At 33.7% G+C, this 27,739-nt stretch overlaps 1 protein-coding gene across 1 annotated transcript in view; it reads right to left on the bottom strand.

The window, feature by feature from the left end:
* The window catches only part of LOC132735336 (synaptogenesis protein syg-2-like), a 78,830-nt gene that overhangs the window by 16,987 nt on the left and 34,104 nt on the right, over window positions 1–27,739 (bottom strand). The window contains exons 4-8 of the mRNA XM_060722278.1: window positions 11,458–11,742; window positions 6,602–6,889; window positions 4,436–4,744; window positions 1,847–2,161; window positions 1,268–1,546 (exon numbers count right to left, since the gene is read on the bottom strand). Of these exons, the coding sequence (XP_060578261.1) occupies window positions 1,268–1,546; window positions 1,847–2,161; window positions 4,436–4,744; window positions 6,602–6,889; window positions 11,458–11,742 (1,476 nt within the window). The remainder of the gene's footprint in view (window positions 1–1,267; window positions 1,547–1,846; window positions 2,162–4,435; window positions 4,745–6,601; window positions 6,890–11,457; window positions 11,743–27,739) is intronic.

The raw sequence follows: 27,739 nt of genomic DNA on the forward strand, positions 1-27,739 counted from the left end.
TGCCATTAAAGTGATTATTTCAAGTTTTAGACACAATGCACATGACAAGTATTTTCAAACATGAAGAACTATCACATTTTAAATGTTACAGATATAATATATAATTAATTTGCAAAATGTCACTTCATGAATATTTACTAGATCAAATAGCTTGTTTAAAGATTAAAAATTATTGAAAATTACAAAATACGAGGGTTGTTCGGAAAGTTTTGAGACAATATGATTTTCTCTGTTTCTAATTACAGCTGCGAATATATATTATTTAATACAAATTATAGCTTAATATGTTATTTATCCGAGTTATGTCTTTAAAACGTTGTAACGTTACTATACGGCATATAATCGTTTCCATAGCAACACCTGTCTACGCATCCTGGCGCACGGACTATTTTTCTTGTTATAAGTTTTCTTACTGAATAAAAAGAGCCCCTAAAATTGCGCCAAACGTCATGAAAATTTTATGACGTCACTTCCAACTTAAGGACGTCATTTCCGCTAGTTGTTTAAGCCGTTACCGCAGATCATTATAGCAATACGTGCGCGACAAGACAACGACTATGGAAACACGGTCAAAAGAGGAACAGCGTGTTTTTATTAAGTTTTGCGTTAATCTTGGGAAAACGCCAACAGAAACTAAGCAACTTCTAGAACAGGCAAACAACGGACGTACTGTTAGTCGACCATTGGTATTTAGATGGCATAAAAAGTTTCGGGATGGCAGAAAGTCAACAAAAGACAAGGAAAGGAGCGGTCGCCAATCCGTCATCGACGATAAACTGGCACTTGCAAGAAACGCGCTTCAGTGCGACCGATCCGGTTTGAGGACCTAGTTGAACTAGCATTATTGCAACATTTTAATCTGACTGGTATAGAAATGTATTCGCCAAGTGGGTTACGAGGCATTAGAAATGTGTACGTTGTGAAGGAAGATACTTTGAAAAGGAGTAGCAGTTGACTTTTCTACGGTGACGTTAAACTCTGGAAATAACGGCAACGTCGGATAACGTCGTTGCGTGCGCCGGGTCACCGGTAGTGTCTGTGCCTAACGCTTTGTAGCTTTTGTATACATGAAGCTATTATTATGAAATTTTACACTATAATAGATGAGGTATTAAAGTAATACATAGTAAACTCTTGTTTGATTTTATCTTTTCCAACGCTAAATATTGACCCAGTCTCAAAACTTACCGAACAACCCTCGTATCATATAGCCTTTACTAAAGCTATACTTGTAATATGCCGTACAAAGTAAGTATACCTTACTTACACCAAACATTCAGATAGAAACTTTGACTGTCTTCGCCTTTTGTTGCTGTTTGTTCTCCTGTTTGTTTCATTAAATTATCAGCTGTACAAGTGTAGTATCCAGCATCTGTCCTTGACACATTTGGTATTGTTAACATTTGACTACTCAGTACTGTATTATCACTTTTAAGCCATTTAGTTGTAGTTTCTTTGGGGTTGCCAACTTTAACCGTGCAATTATAGTCAAAAGGTAAACCTTCAGCAATACTTCTGTTGGTCAACATTCCAACATCCGGAGCATCTAAACAGATTATTGTTATTTTTATAATTATCGAAAAGTAAATCATTTTTAACCAATCCTCAGAGCAATAAAAAGTAGTTCCTTTGGGAAAAACATTAAATATTATGAAAAATCAAAATCCTGGAAAGTAGTATGTTAAAGAATTTATGTCAAGATTAAAGATTATTGTGATAAAGAATCTGATACAATTGAGTTACTGAGTAAAATATCAAGCAAATTAACTTCACTTAGATGCTTAAAAATAATTATAGAAGATTTACATGCAATGCAGTCATTAAGTAAAAGTAAGAAAATAATTACACAGAATGTTCAACTCAAAACTCTGAAAGTTTCTCCCATAAACAACTTTTTCTGGATTTCCAAATGTCCGTTTCATAATATTTTCAGCTTTGCAGTTGTAGTTTCCAGCTTTTGATCTGTCCAGATTTTTCAATGTCAGTATAGGTGAAGATGGTGTTATATTTTTCCAGACGATGACTGGTTCTGGCATACTGTTTGATTCACATGTGACAGTAAATGCTGTTGGGTTATATTCACGTACAGATAGTGAATTAGTGAATAAATTGTTTGATCCATCCCCATATTTATATTTCAAGGTAGGATTTGTTGGTGAATCTGCAATTTTACACAAATAATAGCACATAAAATACCTTGAAAGTAAATAAACTAAATCATAAAGATGATTTTATTTATTTTTCAATAACATAGTATATATTTAAATATACAGTAAAGTCTCGCTTTTTGACGGATCCTAAATTGCTGGCAAATCGATATTATAACCGCTTTATCCAGTCCCGATTTTTTGCCTATATAATTCAAAGTTAGGAAGTCCCGAAATTACAACCGACCTGCTACTACCTATTACAACCGCTTTTAAAGGTCTTAATTCTCACTAAACAATACAGGGGCTCAATAAAACAACCACTAATTAACCCTGTTTTTTAAATTGTACGTGTCGCCCATTATCTCCAATAAACAAACAATTTTACAACAACACTTAACAACAACTGCCATGAAGGTGTAAACGATTTGTGTTACACAGAATAGACGTTTAAAATATCAATTAACAGTTTAAAATTAAACTGATTATATCAATGAGATAAGTCATGTGTCAATGCTTCTTTCAATTTATTATTTTGGATTGATGCAAATCGAAGAAAGATGACTGATGTGTAAATAATACACTTTCGGATGGGCATGTTAGTATGTCTGCGTTAAATAAAAAAAGTTATTTACAATCTGGAGTCAGAACTTTTACCTTTTGCGAATTTAATATCAGTTCTATCATAAAGTCTGTCTTTGAAATAAAACTGAGAATCAAAAACGGATAAGAATTAATTCAGAACAAAAAATAAAATTGATTCATGAAGTTTTAAACGGCGATAGCAATATACAAGCAATACTTAAAATAAATAATTTTCTTGTCACAAACACCTTTCTTTAACATTTTAAAACTCTTTTTAAAACTTATACTAGAACTATCACTAAATGTGATTAATACCCCTACAAGACTGCTTCGGAAATGAGGATGCTACTAGTAACAGGTTACCTTGTAAAAGAATTGAAATATAGAGTTGTGGTTGTGGGCAATTAAAGATAGTTGTGGTTCTTATATGTTGCATTTCCTTTCAATGAGGTTGGCCATTGATGAAGTTTAATTGAATTACTCTGTAATAAGTCCAGAAAGACAAAGAAAAGAAACAAAGGGCAATAAATACTGAAGATAGAGTAATAGTTCTTGTGCACTGCACTTCCTCTTATTGTGCTTGACCATTGTATGAAGTTGTTTTGAATTCCAACCAGTACGTTTTAAGTTATGCTCCTGACAAGGAAAAGTATCAAAGGGAAGTAACTCTGTATTTTGTCAAAATGGAGTTGTGGCTCTTGAGCACTGCACTTCCTTTTAATGTCCTTGACAACTGTATGAAGTTGTATTGAATTCCAAACAGTAGTTTTCAAGTAATGCTCTGGACAAGGAAAAGTAACAAAGGGCAATAACTCTTTAATTAGTCAAGATGCAGTTATGGTTCTTGTGCACTGCACTTTCTCTCAATGTGCTTGACCATTTTATGAAGTTATATTGAATTCCAACCATTAGTCTTCAAGTTATGGTCCAGAAAAAAAAGGCAATGGAAAAGTAACAAAGGGCAATAACTCTGTAATTACTTTAGATAGAGTTATGGTTCTTGTGCACTGCACTTCCCCTTATTGTGTTTGACAATTGTATGAAGTTGTTTTGAATTCCAACCAGTTGTTTTCAAGTTATGCCCCGGACAAGGAAAAGTAACAAAGGGCAAAAACTCTTTAATAAGTCAAGATAGATTTATGCTTCTTATGCACTGCACTTCCTCTCAATGTGCTTGACCATTGTATGAAGTTATATTGAATTCAAACTATAAGTCTTCAAGTTATGGTCCAGACAAAAAAAAAGCAATGGAAAAGCAACAAAGGGCAATAACTCTGTAATTACTTTAGATAGAGTTATGGTTCTTGTGCATTGCAATTCCCCTTATTGTGTTTGACAATTGTATGAAGTTGTTTTGGATTCCATTCAGTAGTTTTCAAGTTATGCCCCGGACAAGGAAAAGTAACAAAGGGCAATAACTCTGTAATTAGTCAAGATAGAGTTATGGTTCTTGTGCACTGCACTTCCTCTCAATGTGCTTGACCATTGTATGTAGTTATATTGAATTCCAACCATTAGTCTTCAAGTTATGCTCCGGACAAGGAAAATGCAACGGACGTCTTGTCCGACCGACCGACCGCCTGACCGACCGACCACCGGGTGTCTCCTATATACCCCCCCCCCAAACTTCGTTTTTGGGGGTATAATGATTGTTTCTATAATTATTTTGAATTTTACAATTAAGAACAAAAGAAGTTACTTACACATAACATGAACAGTTAATGTTGATGTGGAAGTTCCTCTGATAGGATTTGAAGTAGAAGGTACAGTTTCTCTCATTGTATTTCTAACCTCACATTTATACATGTGATCTTGTGGATTAGCAGTAATTGATGAAACAGTAAGTATTTGATTGTTTCCACGTGTATCCCATTGGTAAAGTTCTGGGTCTGGCTTACTGTCTGACAGACAGGCAACTTTAACATGATCATTCTGTATAACATTAAGCACTTTGTTTGGTATAGTTGCTCCTGTGGTATTCCAGTATTGAAATGACGGTATCGTAGGAGGGTCTAGCAAAGGAAGTTATGTACATGGATGTTAAAAATGAACACAGTTAATACAAAAAGAAGATAGGGCTAAATATATTTTCTTCAAGTGTTTGGAGAGAAAATTTAAATTCAAAAATATAAATTCTCAAAAATAAATAATGTTAAAACTGGTAAAGTAGTCACAATCTTATTGATATAAGAACAGGTTGATAAAAGACATGTTAATAAGTTGTTTTTATATACTGACATACAGTTTGATTCTTAAGACTGAAAGATCTTAATATGTATTTCATTTAATGTGTTCATAAACTGAAATCAAGAGTGCATAGCCGAATAGCATATGATATTTTTATACAAAGAAATGGAATCTCTGAAAAGAAATATACTGTAAAACTTCTTTTCCACTCATAATAATGATATCTATTGTGGTGTTTTATCTGTTGTACATAAACAAACAGCAATCAACACTTAGAGAAGCAATCTATTTCAAACAATTGTCCTTTTTCAATGACCTTGACATTTGACCAAGAACCTGGTAAATGCCTGTAATACAGCTTCTTATAGTGGTGAACATTTATATGAAGTTTTAACAAGATATGTTTGTAAAACATTATGCCCCCTATCGGCAGCTAATTAGTCATTTGATCAGGCTATTATGCATGACTTCTAACCCAGTGAACAGACAATTAATAAGGGTTATCAGTTATCTAGTATCTACTGGTCATGACTAGTCACAAGGTAATAATAATTGTGACCCCATAGGTTGTGTGAAGCAATTTAAGTTATTACAAATCTTACCAAATAATATATGCATAAATTTTATGAATCATGTAGGCCTCATTAATGACAGCCAATTTGTTATATTACATAAGACCTTCAAATGTGTATACCAAAAGCATTTTTAGTTTAATATAAAAATATCAACCAAGGCAACTTGAGTTGCTGAGTTAATGGTCAGAAACCGTGATTAAGTACAAGATCAATATGACATTGACCCCTTGACCCCAAAATCAATAGGGGTCATCTACTGGTCATGACCAATCATCATACAAAGTTTGAAGTTCCTAGGCCTAAGCATTCTTTAGGTATTGATCGGAAACCGTTTTTACCTACAATGTCAATGTGACCTTGACCTTGGACCCCTTGACCCCAAAATCAATAGGGGTCATCTGCTGGCCATGACCAATCATCATACCAAGTTTGAAGTTTCTAGGCCTAAGCGTTCTTTAGTTATTGATCGGAAACCGTTTTTACCTACAAGGTCAATGTGACCTTGACCTCTGACCCCTTGACCCCAAAATCAATAGGGGTCATTTGCTGGCCATGACCAATCACCATATCAAGTTTGAAGTTCCTAGGCCTAAGGGTTCTTTAGTTATTGATCGGAAACCGTTTTTACCTAAGAGGTCAATGTGACCTTGACCTTTGACCCCTTGACCCCAAAATCAATAGGGGTCATTTACTGATCATGACCAATCACCATACCAAATTTGAAGTTCCAAAGCCTAATGGTTCTTTAGTTATTGATCGAAAACCGTTTTTGTTTACAAGGTCAATGTGACCTTGACCTTTGACCCATTGATTCTAAAATCAATAGGGGTCATTTACTGATCATGACCAATCACCATACCAAGTTTGAAGTTCCTAGGCCTAAGGATTCTTTAGTTATCAATCGGAAACCATTTGGTCTACGGACCGACGGACCGACGGACCGACAAGTGCCCTCTTCTTCGAAGTGGGGGCATAATAAAATCCCTCCATGTGTGGGCCCGTCTGCCAGCCAGGGGCATTCCTTTTATACAACCAGTTTTTCAAATGAGCATATAAAAACTAATCACACTAATCGAATAATAATCTAATTGTCCAGTAAAAACTTACATAAAACTGCAAAACGTAATGATGATGAGTTTTTTCCAGATACAGTACTGCCATCTGATGGGTTCATTGAATTCTCTACTTCACATATAAACTGATCACCATCCTGTAAGTTATTAGTTGTCAATGTGGCTCCTGTTGTTGTTGCAGAGTTATGTTTCCATGTGTACTGAATTTGATTTGGCTGACCTGTACTTTTGCATGTTATAGATACTTGATTATTTTTGATGACCTTCACTGTACCAACAACTTTTGTGTTTTTTATTGTAAACTCTGGTATTGTTGGAGGATCTGAAATGTCATTAGAACTTTTTTTCCAGATTAGGTATCCTTACAAACAAATTTATTAAATTGATAGTGATATCCCTGACAAAATGATATAAATAACCTAACTTAAATTTGTATAAGTAAATATTTTTTACACAAGAAAACAGTGAAAATAAAGTTTTGCATATGTACATGTACTGATACAAAGACCGCAAAACTTTCGAGAAAAATAGCTTTAATGGTAAAGGACATTCTTTTTGCGATGTCTCGACAGTAAGATACACATGTATTATATCTTTATTAGTTAACGTCATTTGAGCGTTATGTTAATGTCTGTAACTATAACTATAACTACAACAATTTATGCTAGAATGCAAGTACCGTATATCAGTTATTTCTACATACATAAATGATGTAATAATATATAATGATAAAAATCATTGATAAAAGGGCGTGCAGGTGCAAAACATAATTAAAACATTTTCTTTTAAATATTTGGCAACGTTATTTACTAGAAAAACAATTATCAATTAATTTAACGTATAACATCGTGTCATAAAATCACTACCTAGATCCTAATATCTAAAACAATTACAGTTATATATACATCAAATTGTAAGCATTTGTAAATTATAATTATGATGAACAAATAATTAACTATTATGAATTTAAATATAAACGTTCCCTTTTAATCTACATAGCGCCACAAAAATAAATGAAGTTTTAAATAATATTTGATGAGCATAACTTCTTAATAATTGAGTACATCTATGCTCAGATCCATAAAAATCTAACCAGTTGCTTGTAAAAATGTAATTTGAAATTCCCCCTTAAAAACCTGTTTTTTTATAAAACTGCGTGAGCAGTTCTTTTACGAAAACGAGTATACATGCATAAAAAAAAATGCGCACACCTGTATACAATAACCGAGAATTTCTCGTGACCACGCGCCGTGGGGCATCCATGGCCGAGTGTTTATGGTCGTATAATTCAAACCACTTGCCTTTTGGCTCTGTGGGTTCAAGTCCCGACAGCGACTTTGCATTTCTTCATGTGAAAAAGCTATCAAACTAGTTTACGGAACGTTGGTGGTTTTACTCAGGTGCCCGTTCGTGCCAAAAATAATGCACGGAAGGGCACCTGAGGTCTTCCAACACCAGTAAAGCTGGAACGGTGACATATAAAATATATGTCATACTGTGTCGGTATGACGTAAAAACCCAAACAAACAAACAAAACACGTGCCGTTGATGCATGTTTTCGATATAAGTGACCCAGGGCGCAATGTAAAACCAGCGTTATGCAATGGCGGTCCTAGTTGATTTATTATCTAATAATAACTGAAAAATGTTTTCTCTAGCAATTTGAAAGCATGGCATAACTTTTTCTTTAGAAGAAATACAGATAACGTAGCGTGAACGTGAATGATACGGAATACCGTTAGGACCATCGCGGATATGCGTTAAAATACAGAGGGCGAAAATGCGATAGTGCGAAAGTGAGATGACGACAATACAATAGTTTGATGGCGACAATGCGACAGTATGATGGCGACAATGTGAAAACGCGATAGTACGATGACGACAGGGCGATAGTGTTATCGCACTGTCGCCATCGCATTGTCGCATTGTCATCATCGCACTATCGTATTGTAGTCATCGCACTGTCGCACTATTGCATTGTCGTACTGTCGTCATCGCATTATCGCACTGTCGCCATCGCGTTATTGCATTGTCGACTATAACCTTCCAACGAATAAGCTGACGGTATAGAATATAGAAAAATAATTCTGCTTTTGTCAATAAATCTATTTCTTCTTGTTTTTTCTTTTCCTTATATTATTGTTTTGTTTCTTTCTTGTCTGTTTACTAAAAACGGTTAAAGGAAGTTATAAATTAATAATAAGTTACATTTTATATCAAAGATAGGAGAATACTTAAAGAGTTATACAGAAATGTAATTTTAAAATAGTCGAAATATTTCAGATGAAAATGATGTAATGTTGACATTGATAAGATGCAAAAATGATTGTTTATTACTTATTTAAGAAAGACAAAAAATTTATATTTATATGTTATATAGAAAAAATTGTACAAAAATAGAATTATGTAATGCAAAATGATAATGATATAATGAAATAATGTAGATTTGATTATATGTATATAAAATTATATTTAATTGGTCAGTAATACATAATTTTCTCGACAAAAATACAAAGATAGTTCATGATTAGTTAATCCAACTCGTCAGCACTGGTCACTATTAAAGTACTACTAAAAGTAATATCTATTAAATTGTAATTGGTATTCAGTGGTTTTATTGTTTTGTAAGATTTTGAATTCATTACATTACTTTCGTTGTTCAAAAAAGAAAATATGAAATTTACGTCAACGCATAATTTTCTCTATAAATATCTAACATTATGCAAAATAATAAAAATTCCTAACATTTTAATAACCCATTTGATTGATATAAAAATATCGACGAAGTGCTGCAGTATGCCTTTACCTTTAAAAAATGCACCTGGCATACTGCGTAACCCCTTCCAACGCAGTATGCCATATTGCGGCAGTAAGCCTTTAAAGGTGCAGCAGTATGCTATATGCGGCAGTATGCCATCCATAAGGCATACTGCCGCATATAGCATACTGCGTCGCGACAGTGGTCAGTAATTTTCAGTATCAGTTTAACTTAACATCAGATTCTACTTTAATTTTAACTTAACAGCAGATTCTACTTTAAGTTTAACTGGTCAACACATTGTACTATAGCCAACTAATTCCTCTGGTTGATACTAGCGCTGTCTCAAAATAATACTGTAGAAGTAAAGCTTACATATCTACAGGTCTGCATACCAAAATCATCAAGATCTGAGATGTTGTCAAATTTCGATCGGAAAGTAGCAAGCTACCTATAATATGTTTGTTTCTTAATAAGTGTTTAGTTCCAAGTATACATCAAATCCGTTTATAAATAACAAAGTTAAAACAATTCAAAAATTCAATATTTGACGGTCAAATCAATGCCAGGTATTTTTTTTAATTTTTCAATATGTTTGTTCGGTCACAAATGTTTTTTTTTTCTCTAGGTATATATCACATACGTACAAAAATAACAAAGTTATCAAAAGCTTAGCTTCATATAATATATGATATAGAAGATCAAGGTCATTATTTATTAGTCAAGATTATTTTTGAATACTTAAAATGTAAGATTTGAGTTAAGTGCTCTTTTGACCAACTTCAAATCAAATCCATAACATTAAAGAAATGGTTAGATAAAATTCAATAATTTTACCATAAGTGTCAAGGTCAAATTAATGTAAATGTCGCGCCCAATTAATTCTTCCTTAAGTATTTGTCCAGAGATTCGTTGTACCTTCCATTAACAACCCGTTTATTACTCGAAAGTTAATCCAGTAAATATTGCAAAAACTGTGAAGTTATTTGACCTTCAACGCCAAGGTAATATATGACACAAGGTCAAAATGAGTTAGATTTTCCTAATAACATTGTCCTTACGGTAAAAGTATGCAGGCAATGAATTTATAGATAATATAGTTTAAGCCAACTGTAGCAACAGTCAAGCAGAATTTAATAAATCGTGGATGAGTAAAGTTAAAAACTAATAACTGCTACTTGAAGGACACACACGCATGCTCACACACACAAACACCCATACATGTAGGCACGCACGCACGCACGCACACACACAACACACACACCAAGGCACACACACGCACACACATACATTAAGTATTTCCTAATTGAAACTAACGCAAAGAAATGTCACTGTTCAGAACGGTTCACTATTTAGGGGAAATGGTGTGTAAGTGGCGGATAACTCAGTCGGTAGATGGTGTATGGTATTTCAGGGTTCCGTGTCCGAGTTTTTTTAAGAAGAGACATCTAAGAATTTATAATGTATCAATAATGGTTTAAGAAAATATATTATGCTTGTTACCTGTAGAAACTACCGATAAATATGAAATAATTTGCCATAGAAGTAGCAAAATGTAAACAAAGGAGTGTAGTATTTGTAGTGTACTTCAATGCAAATAAAATTTCATCATAACTGTAGTTATTGCCAAAAAAGCAACATATGAAAAAGAATGTTCAGTTTATTGCTCAATAAATAACGTTACGGAATTATTAAAAGTACAAACACAAGAAAAATAGGAAAAAAAACATTTCTGAGGTACAATGCGCCCTTCAAATCCGACGCATCAGTGTTGAGATAACTTTGCATAAAATGCATAAATAATGTTACATTTTCTAAAGGCCATATATCAATAACGCAAGAAAATTGTTAAGAAGTAATTAATGCTTTTTAGGAAACTCAAGACCATAACTCAATAACCCATAATCATGCCAGTCTCTTGAAGGAATGTCAGATGTTCGTTTTTATAGATAAACACCTGACTGAGTAGATAAAACCAGAAACAGTTACCGATACCTATTACGAGTATTTGTTTGTGGGACGTCTTTCTTCAGAGACAAGTGTTCAAAATTTTTATACTTACTGGCAGCGGATAATGGTTATGACTGCAATTTATTGTCTAGAATTTATTGGATATTAGTAATAAAACTTACACAGAACTTCAACTTTAACAGTCACTGATTGTGATCCAGACACAGGATGAGAAGACTGACATGTACATGATCGATCTTGTCCACGTTGTACGGTAAATGTGACTGTCGTTTTAACAGATGTTCCAACGGTTGAAGCTGTCCCTGCATTAAAGCAAGACCATGATAATGTTGCAAGTGGATTCCCTCCATTGATTGAGCAAGAGAGTATACGTTGTCTGTTTTCTATAACGTAACATGTCTCACTGTCACTGAAGCCTTGAATTTCAGGAGGACCATCGGGTGAATCTGAGAAACAAATATTGTTTGTCAATGCATTACCTTTATCACGAAAATAATGTTTCTTTATTACAATTGAATATAAACAAAACAATCTATTCTCAGCAGAAGTGAAGTGTCTTGCTTTCCCAAAAGAAGGAAGAACTGTTTGTTACGTACTCATTCAAAACTTTACAGGCAGTAAAATCGTTAAGAATTGTTTGACTGCTCTCACATAATATTCAAAATAGTTCTTTAATCAATAAATACAAAAGCACTACCACTACCACTACCACCACCACCACAACCACTACCACTACCACCACCACCACTACCACTACTACTACTACTACTACTACTTACTACTACTACTACCACTACTTCTACTACCGCTACTACTACTACTACTACTACTACTACTACTACTACTACTACTACTACTACTACTACTACTACTACTACTACTACTACTACTACTACTACTACTACTACTACTACTACTACTACTACTACTACTACTACTACTACTACTACTACTACTACTACTACTACTACTACTACTACTACTACTACTACTACTACGACTACTACTACCACTACCACTTCCACTACACTACCACTACAACTACTACCACTACCACTACTACCACAACTACTACTACTTACTACTACTTAACTACTACTTACTACTACTACTACTGCTGCTGCTGCTCCTGCTACTGCTACTGCTACTACTACTACTACTACTCCTACTCCTACTCCTCCTCTTACTCCTCCTCCCCCTCCTCCTCCTACTCCTACTACTCCACTCCTACTCCTACTACTCCTACTACTACTACTACTACTACTACTACATACTACTACTTCTACTACTACTACTATTTCTACTATTTCTACTTTATACTACTACTACAACTACTACCGCAACTACTACCACTACCACCACTACTACCACTACCACCACTACTACCACCACTACTACCACCACTACCACCACCACTACTACTACTACTACTACTACTACTACTACTACTACAACTACTACTACTTCTACTACTACGACTACTACGACTACGACTACGACTACGACTACTACGACTACTACGACTACTACGACTACTACGACTACGACTGCTACTGCTACTGCTACTGCTACTATTACTACTACTACTACTACTACTACTTCTACTACTACTAATACTACTACTACTACTACTACTACTACTACTACTACTGCTACTACTACTACTACAACTACTACCACTGCTACTACTACTACTACCACTACTTACTACCACCACTACTACTACCACTACTACCACCACTACTACTACTACTACTTACTACTACTACTACTACCGCTACTACTACTTCTACTACTTACTACTTCTAATACTACTTACTACTTCTACTACTACTTAATACTAATACCACTACTACTTACTACTACTACTACTACTACTACCACTACTACTTACTTCTACTACTACAACTACTACTACTACTACTACTACCACCACTACTACAACTTCTACTACTCAATACTACTACTACTACTACTACTACTACTACCACTACCACTACTACTACCACTTCCACCACTACTATCACTACCACCACTACTACCACCACTACTACTACTACAACTACTTCTACTACTTAATTCTACTACTACCACTACTTCTACTACTACCACTACTACAACTGCTACTACTACTACCTCTGCTACTACTAGCACTACTTACTACCACCACTACTACTACCACTACTACCAACACTACTACTACTTACTACTACTACTACTACTTACTACTTCTAATACTACTTACTACTTCTACTACTACTTAATACTACTACCACTACTAATTACTACTACTACCAATACTACTTACTACTACTACTACTACTACTACTACTACTACTACTACTACTACTACTACTACTACAACTACTACTACTACTACTACCACTACTACTACTACTGCTACCAATACCACTACCACCACTACTACCAGTACCACCACTACTACTACTTCTACCACTACTACTACTTCCACTACTTACTACGACTACTACTACTACTACTTCTACTACCACAACCACTACCACTACCACCACTACTTCTACTACCGCTACTACTACCACTACTACTACTACTACTTACTACTAGTACTACTACTTACTACTTCTAAAACTACTACTTCTACTACTTCTACTACCGCAACTACTACCACTACTACTTACTACTACTACTACCAATACCACTACCACCACTACTACCACTACCACCACTACTACTACTATTACTACTACTACAACTACTTACTACTTCTACTACAACTACTTAATACAACTATTACCACTTCTACTACTACCGCTACTACTATCACTACTACTTACTACTACCACTACTTCTAACTATTACTACTAGTACTACTACTACAACACTACAACTACTACTACTACTACTACTACTACTACTTACTACTAGTACTACTACTACTTCTACTACTTTTACTTACTACTACTACTACTACTACTACTACTACTACAACTACTACTACTACTACAAATACAACAACTACTACCACTACCACCACCACTACTACCACTAAAACCACCATCACCACCACCACTACTACTTCCAACACTACCACCACCACCACCAGCACTACCACTACAACCACCACTACTACTACCACTACTACTACTACCACCGCCATCACCACTGCCACTTCCACTACTACCACTACTACTTCAACTACAAATACTACTACTTCTACTACTTCTGCTACTACTGCTGCTGCTGCTACTACTGCAACTTCTACTTCCACAACTACTATTACTACTTCTTTCTGCCACTACTTTTATTTCCTACCACTACCTACTTAAACTACAACTACCACTACACAACCTATATCCATCACAACCTACTACCACTTCTACCACTTCCACCAACAACAACAGCACCACTACCAGCACCAGTACAACTACCACCAGCACCACTTCCACTACCACCACTACTACTTCTACTTCCATACGACTGAAGAGAAAATTCTGTAGAGAAGAGAGCACATCCACAGAGAAGAAAAAGCAAAGCAATGAAATCAAACGGTGTATGAAACAATACAAAATTAATAAGTAAGAACAGTTTATAACACAGTTCACAGGGTAAGATTTTATGTAAATTATTCTCCTTTTTGCACCTGAAATATCTTACGACAATCATGCGAAACATCTAACAACAACCAAAGCAGTTTGAGATGGGTATCTTTTTAGCTATACTATACAGACTGATCGGTGATGAACGTATTCGCCGTTGTTGCAATACGAATGTAAGTTCTTAAGGTTTGTTTACACATTTTTATTCCCGGAAGTATATTTAACGTACATACAAATAAACAACAAACAAAATATGTTTACATAATGGCAAAGGATAAGAATGAAAGACAAGTCTTATAGAATTCTTATCCTTTGGAGAATTATATGGTTTGTCTTAAATAAGTTGATAGTTAGGATCAGTATGAATATAAACAAAACAATCTATTCTCAGCAGAATGTTTTTTATTATAACTATTTTTGTTGGAAATGACTAAAATCCAGATATATATATATATATATATATATATATATATTAACACGCTACACTATTCTCCGCTTCGTTCGGTATATGTTGCTTGCACAACTATTTTAAAAACGACACATAAAGCAATATGAACTGCGTCGTATCCACACATTTTCACAAAAATTCTGCTCCGCTTCGAGTTGCAAGTTCGCTATAACTTTTGTTTTACAATATAGTTGTGCCGAACGAAGCGGAAATAATGTAGCGTGTTAATACATATATCTGGTATTCAGTCATTTCCAACAAAAATAGTTATAATCAAAAACATACGTTTTCGTTCAAAGATGGCGGCGTTTGTTTTCATTTTGTAGGATACGACGCAGTTTTGATTCCCAGCCCTGAGGATAGACTAGAAAAGGAACAACTACAATAGATATATTTTTATTTCTAAACTTATTTACAGTAGATTTACTATAAGAAATCTAAAATAAAAGAATATATATAAAAGAAGAAAACAAAATAGTGGGAAAGGGAAGAAAGAGGATAAGAAAGGATTATAGTCTGATAAAGAATGAATCTAAATAATCTTATAAATCTTTTCGTTTTTTCTATATAATTTTGTACACATGTGTACATATAATAACGTTGTCCTAGTATGTAAGAGATGGGTCACCATTGAGAAGCTTATGAAGGTTTATGCTGAAGTCTGGCAAGTTAAACAGGAGTATTTTGCACAGCACTCGAAAAAGAAATGTTTGGAAGTTTCAATTTGCCCACAATTACATAAAAGGGCAAGAGAAATGTTTTTAAAAATGTGGTATTTTAATGCGCTGCAGTTCGTTTGAAGCCGTGTGTGAAGGACCTGCAGTTTACGACTACCTGTATGAAAGTATTTTGGTGTATATTGCCTGTCCTTGTTTAAAAAAGTTTAAAATGAGGATATTGTAGGGCTGTTCCGTATTATAAATGTTAAATTGTTCCAATCACGAATTACTTATGGGAAGAAAGAAATATGGTACAGAGTGGTCCTTGATGCAATTCCTCTGATATCTTCAGAGTTTCTAGTGAGATAAGCTTGGTTGCACCAGTTGCAATGCATGCACGTTCATTTTGAATCTTTTCACGCTTTTTGAGTTCATATTGGATACAATTACACCAAATTACATCACCGTATTCAAAAATAGGTCTGATGAATGTTATGTAGATAATTTCCAAAGATGAACGATCCAGAGAGAATTTCAACTTTCGCATTACTTAAGTTATGTATTAAAAATGTTTGTAATCAGAAGAAAAAAAGATGCTGCTTAAATGTTTGTGTTCAGAAACCTCTGGAATTTGTTGTTAAACATATGCAATGAAGGATGATGCTGACGATTTCGCTTTCTGGTTACAAGTAGAGATTCCGATTATGAAGGATTGAAGGTGACTTACCAACTTCCTGCCCATAAAAATACTTTTTTGGATGTCAGACTGTGGCTGCTGTGTTAGGATGTTCAAGTATAACATAAAGACAAGTATCATCAGCAAAGGGGTTTATAGAAGATTCAATCTTATTAACAATATGAATTATAAAGATCAAAAATAGTAGGGGACCAGGCATAGAGCCTTGAGGGAACCCTGCTTTGACAAAAGCCCATGATGAGTAGGCACCATGTAGTATGACCCTATGTTTTCTATCAGTAAGGTATACTATTGAACAAAGATAACAAAGATCCAGATATGCCTGCATGCTTTAGTTTTAAAAGGAGGCCTTTATGCAAATCCTTGTCGAACACATTACTGATATAAAAAAACACAAGAACTTCAAGACCATTGTCAAGTGATTTACAACGGGTATTATAGATGATAACCAACAGATTTACTGTAGAATCACCAGGGATAAAACCAGACTAAGCAGTGGACAGAAAGTTATTTACTTTAAAAACTTAAAGATTCTGAAGTGTGTTAAAATGTGATATTTGTCTGTAGTTAATTTGGAGAGATGTATCGCCCTTTTTTGTGACATTTGCTTCTTTCCATATGAATAGAGCTTCACAACATCGTAGAAAAGCATTGAACAAGTCACACAAGGGGAGAGATAGTTCATAAGAAGCCTCACGTAAAATTATATTACTTATACCATCTGGACCTACTGCTTTGTCAACTTGTAACGAAAGAACAACATATTTTACTTCATGAGGGCTACGCACAATATCGTTGAGACAGGCATGTTGTGGACGAAGGAAAGGCGGGTCTCTGTTATCATCAAAGAATAAGTCATTCAAAATATTTACCTTATCGTTATTTGTGTAGACAATGATTCTGCTTAAAGGGACTCCACTGAGGTTTTTTGACATTATGGGACTGAAAATATTTTTTCCAGATAAATATTCCATTTGATGTAGGTTTAGACCACTAACCTTTGTGTAAAATTTCAGATCATTCGCGCACTTCTTTTTTCAAGAATAATTATTCAAATTGTAAAAAAATGACCTAAAATGAAAAGCATTTAAACGCTTTTCACTCAAATCGGACTCAAAGAAAGCAAAAGAAAAACGATTTTCAATTTATTTCATATATTTCTGTTTACAGTGCCCAGCTCATTTATGTAAAAAATACTAATGTTATTGTTTTAGGCTTTTAAACCTCAGTGGAGTCCCTTTAAGGGATCTGTCCGTGGTGGAATCTACTTTTATAAGTTTATGAAATAAAACATTTCAGAGTCTTCTACCAGTGTTTAGACGAAAGTGATAATTTTTTCATTTATTTGAGAGTTTGCAAAAAAGGTTTGACTTGGCTTTCGTATAAATAATATTGTTTCATTACGAATGGTTTTTAATATTTGCCAGTAATATTATGAATTTGTCATTCTAGCTTTTTTATTTAGACGTTTTCGTTTACGGATATTAACTCTGTTTGAATTTATCATCCATGGAACATCACATCTAATGGTCTTACTTAAATCAATTGGTAAGAGATGCTATTTTAGCAAAAGTGTGTATCTGATTGATTACGTTATTCTGATAACTGTTCTGTTAACTTCTGCATCAAAGCACTTTTCCCATGCAAAGGTATTTATAATTTAACGTAATGCTTCGTAATCAGCATGTTCATATTCCAAAACAATACTGTCGAAACACAATTGTCGCGGTTTACAGAATTTCAGAAAACCAAATATAGGAACGTGGTACCTTAGTTCTTGTTCTAGAAAGTGATTGCAAACACCAGAGTAAATAACAATGTTTTTGTTTGGAACAAATATAAGGTCGATCAAAGAATTTGAATGTTCAGTGTGATGTGTTGGTTCATCGATTAGTTGTACAAGATTGAATTGTTGAGTGATTGATGTAATTTTGCGGATTGATGAATAACAGTTTACATTCAGGATAAAATCACCCGTAATGATGATGTCTAGTATATTAGTGTCAATGTCAAGACCAGAATAATCTTCAATTAGATTGTTGTATATGACATCCGAGTTTAGCGGGCGATAGAAGATACTTAAGAGAATATGTCGATTGTTACAAAGAATCAACTCGATCCAAATACATTCTAACCTTTTAAATTCTAGGTTTGGTCTACGTCTGTAGTGTATTGCCATAAATGTACATAATAACACCACTATGAGCATCCCCAAAGCGTTCTTTGCGTTCAGGGGAATGATAAGAGGAAAGTAATAAGTCATCTGTTGATACAGAATTTTTGAGCCAGTTTTCGGAGAAAGCAAGAGTATCAAAATTGCAGAGATCTGATAAAAAGGATATCAAGTTTATGTTCAATACTCTGAACATTTAAATATACAAAAGAAAGATGATTTTGAATATGATTAAGTTCCGTTGGAATAGATGTCATGGCTGAAATTGAACAGGTACCTGAAATTGGATCCGGATTCGGATGAATGTCTCCAGATACATGCAAGGGTACTGCCAGCCAGGAATAATACACCGATACAAATAGCAAAGAAAAAGTATTAGTGGTAAATTGTATGCTATTCTATAACCTAGTGGTGAATGTCATTACCTTTTTTGGACAGTTTATATGAGGATAGCCAATAGTGCAAAGAAAACAACAATGGGTTACTACAGATAGTTACCAAAAGCAAAACATGAAAAGTGATTGAAAAATAAAGTGACCTATATATTTTGTATGATTTCATGAAGGCTTCGTCAGTGTTTTGTTTCATATAAAACTTATGATATAGCTATAATAGCGAGTAAAACCTTTTTCAAAGCCGACAATGATAACTTGTATGTACAAGGGACAGAAAAGCATACGTATGCAGAGTGATGAACAACTTATAAGAAATATAGATATGAGACTGATAAAAAGCATAGAGTAAGTAAAACAAAGGAAAAGAAAGTATTACATGTAGTATAATTAGTAAGACATGTATAAGAAGGCTTATAAGGGACATTTAAGAAGTATATGAGAAGTTATTTGTTGTTTGAAACGGAATTCCGAAAGGACTTGTTGTAAGTCTGTAAGATATTGAACTGGATAGATTCAGGAAAGTATGAAGTTACTTTTATTTCAATCTTAAACGAGGATCGGTAGAGGTGAGTTTGATGAGATAAGTGTGTAAGTTTATTTGGATGGTCTGTTCGAGGTAAGTATAAAATGTGGTTGTAGCTGATTCAGAATAAGGTCCGTTGAAATAAGTATGCATAACAAAATTGATATTGGACTATTATTTAATCAAGTTTATCTTAATCTAAAATGATAATCTAATGAGGTGACCATATAAGTTTGTCATTATTTGAATATGTCTGTAGTTATGTTGTTCGTATATCATAAGTTATTTCAAATATGTTTATGTAGTTTAATAAGAAATTTGATTCATGGAAACGATAATAAATGATTTTGTTATTCGGATGAGAAAACCAAAAGAACATACGTTAATGAGAAGTTCCAATAAATATAAGTATAGATTAAAGAAAAAGGAAAATAAGATGAATTGATAAACAATAGAGACCAACTCTATTAGCCTACTAAGATGAACATGTATGGGGTAGTTTTTACAAATAAACTTTACAATAGAAGTTTACAAAATTTACATGCACAAGACGCTTACGCAAGTACTTATCATAAAAAAGAACAGAGTATAAACTTTCATACTGGCAAATAGAGTATCAAAATCATTATTACTTCAATCAATACTGAAATCAAACATTGAAGTATGTATGCACAACAATAGTGGTTATTGATATGGGTAAGTATTATATAATCAAGTGTATCTTAACCTTAAATGACAATCAAATGAGGTAAGTATATAAGTTTGTCTAAAAAAATGTATTTTTGGGGTTTGTATATAGTTCTGTTGTTTGTATGATATAAATATATTAAAGTAGCTATACATGTATAAGAAAGTTTTAATTCACGTATGGTAAAAATAGATGAAAGCAATATACACATACATACACAAGCACTCTCGCACGCTCTCTCATGCTCAAAATCATAATAATAAACTTTAGATGATGAGAAATTAAATAAACTAAACAATAGAAGTAAACAAAATATACAAGGCGCATATTTAGTAGTAATAAAAAAGGGAGAACACTCTTACTATCCTACTTGCAAATAAAATATCAAAATCATTATAACTTAAAAAAATCAATACGCTTGATCATCGGATGCCTATCCAAACATGGCTCGTGTGCATTAAATAAACAAAAGTTAAAAAATAACGAATAAAGATTTTTTTTTATTAATCATATCAAAAAGCTCATGTAAAAGGGAAAATATGGTTATCCAATTGATGTGATTTAAGGCCGAGAGAAAACATTGCGTTGTTAGTTCTTTAAGGTTTTAGATACAAATGATTACAAAAATATTTGAAACAAGTACGTACGATACATACATATGGTTAAAAGAACGAAAAAAAAAAACAACAACAAAAAACAACAAGTTACAAAATAACGGAGTTTAAAAATATTTAGCTTTTTTTTACACATTAACAATCATGGTCAAGTAACACTGGTCTAAGCGACTGTCTGTAGATTTCATTAAGCACAAAAAAACGAGATTTTGCGTTTCTCTGACATGTATTGTCTGCAATTGATGTAAATGAACATACAGAAAAAGGATAGGCGATACAAGTCCTTAGACTTCTAGACATACAGGTATGTTTTTAAACATATTTAAGACATTTATTTGACTAATGAGAGGAAAGTCATAAGAATAAGTATCAAGAGAACAAAAATATATATTTACATTTAAGAATATTGTGACTTTTTGTAGAGAATATTGTGACTTTTGTAGCACTAGATTAATAATCTTTAGCTTGGTACACGCTACAAAATAAATTTGCTTTTTCGTTTCAAAGAGTATTATGCATATAATGAGACTTAAGAGAAAATTAAATTGACAATTAAATTGACAATTATGTAGTTAAAAAAGAAAATACAATACATGTAAAAAAGGATATATATTTTTGGCAATATTACTAGTATATGTATAATAGCTTTAATCAGTATGATTTGTAGCCACTCCGCTACATAAGGTTCCTGTGATTTCACGAGAAATTAGTGCAAGGTAAGTTCAGCGACACAGACATTTGAAGCTGTCATATTTGTAATTTGATTAGTTGAAAAAATCATTTGCTAGTATGTTTGCATTTTATAGCAATACTAGGGTTACAAACATGTCTATATTCAATAAAATTGTGAATGGCGAGCTAATATCACAAAATACAGCCGCAAAAAGAATTTCTTAAATTCAATATCGCTCTCCTGTTACTTCATGAGCGTTGCCCTCACTTCATATTATGAGAATAAAAAGGGACTGTTTCCTTTGTCTATCAATAATTTGCTCGAATGATCACTTGCTTAGTTTTAATTACTAAAATGTTTAAAATGTTTATCACTATATGTATCACTATATAATTTACATAAACAATATTTTTATCAGCCTTACAACAACAAAAAAACCACGGTCTATCGTTGTTTAATTTTCTCCTTCTGATTTTCCACAGGCTTGACTCAGAATGATTATTTAGTAAACAAACATTTTTATGAATTTAAAAGCACGAGAATTAAAAGTGATAAACGATTAAAAAAGGCTGATTTATTAATTTATTGAATACACTAAACGAGAAAAATATTCATAACGATTTAAACGAGCTCTATTATCGTTTCTTTAGATACCATGTAGGTTAAACTTATCATAAGCATTTCATTAATGTTAATGCACATGTATGGTGGCTTATTTGTGCCATTCATGATTTTTGCCCGCGAATTAAAGTGGAAAGACGAAAATAAACAAATTAAAATGGCAAGGGCGGCGGCGGCGGAGCGAATACACACTAATTAGCCGGGGCGCAGGGCAATTTCTTATAAATAAAACTTAGTGGGGGGGGGGGGCGAAAACACGCTTATTTTCGTTCCCTGCTAATGAAAGTGTTTTCACTCCATACCCCATTATTTAAAATTGCTTATTTTCGACTTTTCGATTGGCGGGCTTGCACGGCGAAAACACGCTAATAAGCAAAGTTTGAAAAATGAATTCGGCTCAAGCCACCGCAAAAAAGCGTGTTTTTGCTCCGCACCCCCGCCGTTATTTCTTAAATTTGCTCCGCGCCTCCGCGTGGTGACGTTCAGTTTTTTATCTTCGCCCCATCTCTTGCTAATGAGCGTGTTTTCGCTCCGCACCCCCGCTATTTCAAATGGTTTACTTTTCGCTTGGAGGGGTCGCGGGAAGAAACCACACTAATAAGCGAGGGTGGATGACAAAAGTTCTTTTTATGAAACTTTGCCCCGCGTCCCCGCTAAAACGAGTGTTTTTGCTCAGCGGCCCCGCTGTTTTATTTCTTAAATCTCGCTCCGCGCCTTCGCAAGGCAAAGTTTTATTTTTCAAACTTCGCCCCGCACTCCCGTTTATTAGCGTGCTTTTGCCCCGCGCCCTTGCCATTTTAACTTGTTAATTCTCGACTTTTTGCTTGGCGGGGTCACGGAACGAAAACACTAATGGCATTAATCAGCCGTCATACAAATGTATATAAATTTGAATTCTTCAACGAAGCTTACAGTATGCCCTACATGCGTACAAAGATTTGTGAAATGTTCATATTGAACATTAAGAGAACTGCAAACTGTAATGATAAAAAAAGATTATCAAAAACTGCCGACCCTACAAATTTAATTTGAAAGAAACACTATAAAGGCTTAAGGGGTTTCTAAGATAACGCCGACAGTACTTTTTTATCCTTTATTATGCCCCCACTTCAAAGAAGAGGGGGTGTATTGCTTTGCATTTGTCTGTCTGTCATTCTCCGTAGACCAAATGGTTTCCGATTGATAACTTAAGAATGCTTAGACCTGGGAACTTCAAACTCGGTATGATGATTGGTCATGACCAGCAAATGACCTCTATTGATTTTGGAGTCAAGGGGTCAAAGGTCAAGATCACATTGACCTTGTAGGTAAAAACAGTTTCCGATCAATACATAAAGGAAACTTAGATCTACGGACTTCAAACTTGGTATGATGATTGTTCATGACCAGCAGATAAACCCTATTGATTTTGGGGTCATGGGGTAAAAGGTCAAAGTCACATTGACCTTGCAGGTAAAAACGGTTACTGATGAATACAAAACTAAAGAACTCTTAAGCCTAGGAACTTCAATCATAGTATGATAATTGCTCATTACCAGCAGATGAACCCTATTGATTTTTCGGGTCAAGGGGTCAAAGGTCAAGGTCACATTGACCTTGTAGATAAAAGGGTTTCCGATCAATACCTAAAGGACGCTTAGGCCTAGGATCTTCAAACTTGGTATGTTGATTGTTCCTATCTATTATCTTGAAGGTAAAAACGGTTTCCGCTTAATAACTAAGGAAAGCTAAGGCCTAGGAACTTCAAACTGGGTATGCTGATTGGTCATGACCAGCAGATGACCTCTATTGAATTTGGGGTCAAGGGGTCAATGGGCAAGGTCACATTTACCTTGTAGGTAAAAACGGCTTCCGCTTAATAACTAAAAACAGCTTAGGCCTATGAACTTCAAACATTCATTTTGGGGTCAAGGGGTCAAAGGTCAATGTCATATTTATCTTGTTGGTAAAAACGGTTGATGATCAATAACTTGACAAACCATGAGCTGTTGGCCCCAAACTTCGTAGGTGCATTTGACTTGACAATTTGATAACCCCTATTGATTTTGGGGTCAATGAGTCAAAGGTCAGGGTCATATTAACCTTGTAGGTGAAAAAGGTTTCCGATCAATAACTTGACAAGGCCATATCTGCTGGCCTTCAATCTTTGTATGTGTTTTGGTCTTGGCCAGTAGATGACTCCTATTGGGGTCAGGGGGTCAGTGTCATATTGACCTTGTACTTAAAGACGGTTTCTGACCAATAACTTAACAACTCAAGTTGTCTTGGTTGATATTTTTATATTAAACTAAAAATGCTTTTCGTATACACATTTGAAGGTATTATGTAATATAACAAAACTTGTGACTAGTCATGACTAGTAGATAACCCTTATTGTTTTTTTGTTCACTAGGTCAGAAGTCATGCATAATAACCTGATCACATGACTAATTGGCTGCCAACAAACATATCTTGTTCAAAATGGCAATTGACTCCGGAATTAATTACATGTATATATCATTATAATTATAGACTGTCTTCCATTAAAAGTCAGTTTTTAGTCATTTTGTTAAATAAATTGTCTCATGGAATTCAAATTTGAGTGATGTTCATTTTGATTCAGTTTATGACGTAAATGTTATTTATGTATACATTGAGCTTAAATTACATGGGTAAGTTCAATACATAAACAATACAATGATTTAATTAATATTCTAACTGGTGTTAATTATCCGATTAAAACAATGAGACCGATATTATGTTCGATTAAACAGTACTAGAATATACAAGAATAATCTTTAAAAGATATTCGGCCAAAGTAAAATTGTTTTTAATTGCATAATTTAGTTCGGAGTTTTAAATCCATGGAGCAATGTTAGCTCATGTCTTGTTTAATAATGACAGTGATAATTGTCAACATTCTCAGAGATGCTACCCTAAACAAAACAAAGTAATATGATTAGTAATAAAGAGTTTCGCTTTTATTCATTTTCCAATGCAAAACTTTTTGTTACAGATGATGAATGCTAGCTTAGATTTAAACATAATAAATTAAACAATATGTGGCGTTGTTCAATGGAATGAAAGTCAAAATTGAACAGTACAAATGCCGACAACCACTTTAAATACGAACGATTCTTTTTAAAAGAGAACTACAGTTGGTTGACATCATTTCATCTAGGAAACACTGAGATGTGGTTCTGTACACTAACAGTTTCATATACAAAATAAAATGTGTTTCAGTGATATGTGAAACAGCATGTAAAGCTATGCAAATCATGAGATCATGAATTCCAATTCAAATGAACACATCAATAATCATATAACATTATGAACCGCAGAAAGAACCAGAAAGTTCGTAGTTTTTAATGTTGTGTCTGTCGTTATGTATATGCACATATGTTTTCGGAATCGTTAGCGTTATTGATGGTCTCGTTATTTTAGATCAAACTTATATAATTACATTTATATCACAATTAATTCTCATAGTATTGCAAACAATCAATAAGTCCCCTACCGATGAGAATCCAGGAACATTCTGAAGGGTTAATAGCCATTCAGTTATGCCACAGAATGAATGAATGAATGAATGAATGAATGAATGGCACAAATGAACTTACATATTTGAGTTCTTAGATTGTCTGAGTTTCCCTGCCTAGTAAGGAAATTATAATTATACAACAAATACTCAAAGATCAAATTTACTCAAGATTATTATGTATATCTAATGTTTCAACTTTTCTCTTTATTAGGTAAATTGTTTGGAAAAGTTCAAAGATCTTTAAAATTGAAAGCAGAAAAGTGTTTTTAGAAACGGACAGACAGACCGTGGACTGACAAACACTCTTGGGATACATCTGTGTTTGTTACCAGAATATAGCAAACAATTTAAACTAAAGAGGAGATAACTCTTAAAATCAAGGTGCTGAAAATTGTTGTACATAATATGAATGTAACAAAGATCAATATTTTGATATTAAAGAAGACATCATTCATAGTAACAAATAAGAAAAGTGAAAAAATAACAATTTTCAAATATATCATTTATAGTGACAGGAATAATTTTTTTTGAAAAGAACAACAAAAAAACTAAACATTTTCAAACAAATTTCAAGTAAAAATGTTCATGGAAAAAAGGTACATGTACTACTTTTATAAATCTAATCAAATGCAGGTGCTGATAGAAATGTAGCTCTAGGCAAAATAAAAATGATATATAAAAATAAAGAAAAAGGTAAAATATGAAATATAAGATTAAGGCGAATAAGCATGATATTTTGCCTCATCGGAACCCACATTACAATTTCTGTACCAGTATAACATAACATTACCGGTAAATAGCGTTTTTGCCTGGGAGTCCTGATAGAAAAAAATATCGTTTAAGGTTTTTCGTTATAACATTTTTCATGTGCGTAAATTGCGCCCAATATATTAAATCTGATAAAAATATGAAATACTTTTTTTTAAAGGCCTTCCTAAATTAGATGAATAAACAATACTGTTTTATAATAGTTTTGATTTCTAGCGACCGATAGAAATCGAAAGAACAAATAAGAATGCATGTGTGAAAAAATGCTATGCCACAGCATTAATATGACAGAAGTTAAGTTTTTGTTACTATACAATTGAACTTTGCAATAATGCATTAGTGTCTAGTGAATTTAGGGGTCAAGGTCATATTTCAACTTGTCAAAATATTAGACACATGTGCAGATGTGTCTTATGTTAAGATACAAAGGCCATAATGCAATAAATGATTCAAAAAGAAAAGAATTTATTGACAAAAATAGGTATTAAGTGTATAACTTAGCTGTATTAAACTTTGAAATGCAGGTGCAGTATCTTTTTCTTAAATACAATCTTTTCAATTAAGCATTACCAATTTCTAAAAACATAATCATGTCCTTATATTATGCTCAAATTGTTTCATTTTATATCTCAACAAAGCTCACAACTGTCTTGCTAGAGTTCATGACCTGAATAATTTTATAAATATTTCGTATATAGTGAAAATCAATGACCCCGGGTATGGCCAATTTTGACCCCAGGGTAATAATTTGTAAAATCTTGATAGAGGTCTAACAGATAGTGCCTTATGCAAAATATCTAAGCTCTATGCCATGTGGGTCTTTACAAGAGGAATTTTTAAATTTACTCTTATCATTCCTTTTGGTTGCCATGGCAACCAGATTTCTGATAGAATCAAATTCTTTGAACAACTTTTAAAGCCCTTCACCCAAGGAACAATCCTGCTAAGTTTGGTTGGAAAGGGACAAGCGGTTTATCACAAAAGATTTTTTAAATTTACTACATACTCTATACAACACACACATGCACGCACACACTCGCAATATGCCATCGCAGATACTACGCTGGCATAAAAGTGCATTGCCAC

The sequence above is a fragment of the Ruditapes philippinarum genome, unplaced genomic scaffold (genome assembly GCF_026571515.1).
Source record: "Ruditapes philippinarum isolate M1 unplaced genomic scaffold, ASM2657151v2 ctg780_1_1_1_1, whole genome shotgun sequence".
Taxonomy (NCBI): Eukaryota; Metazoa; Mollusca; class Bivalvia; order Venerida; family Veneridae; genus Ruditapes; species Ruditapes philippinarum.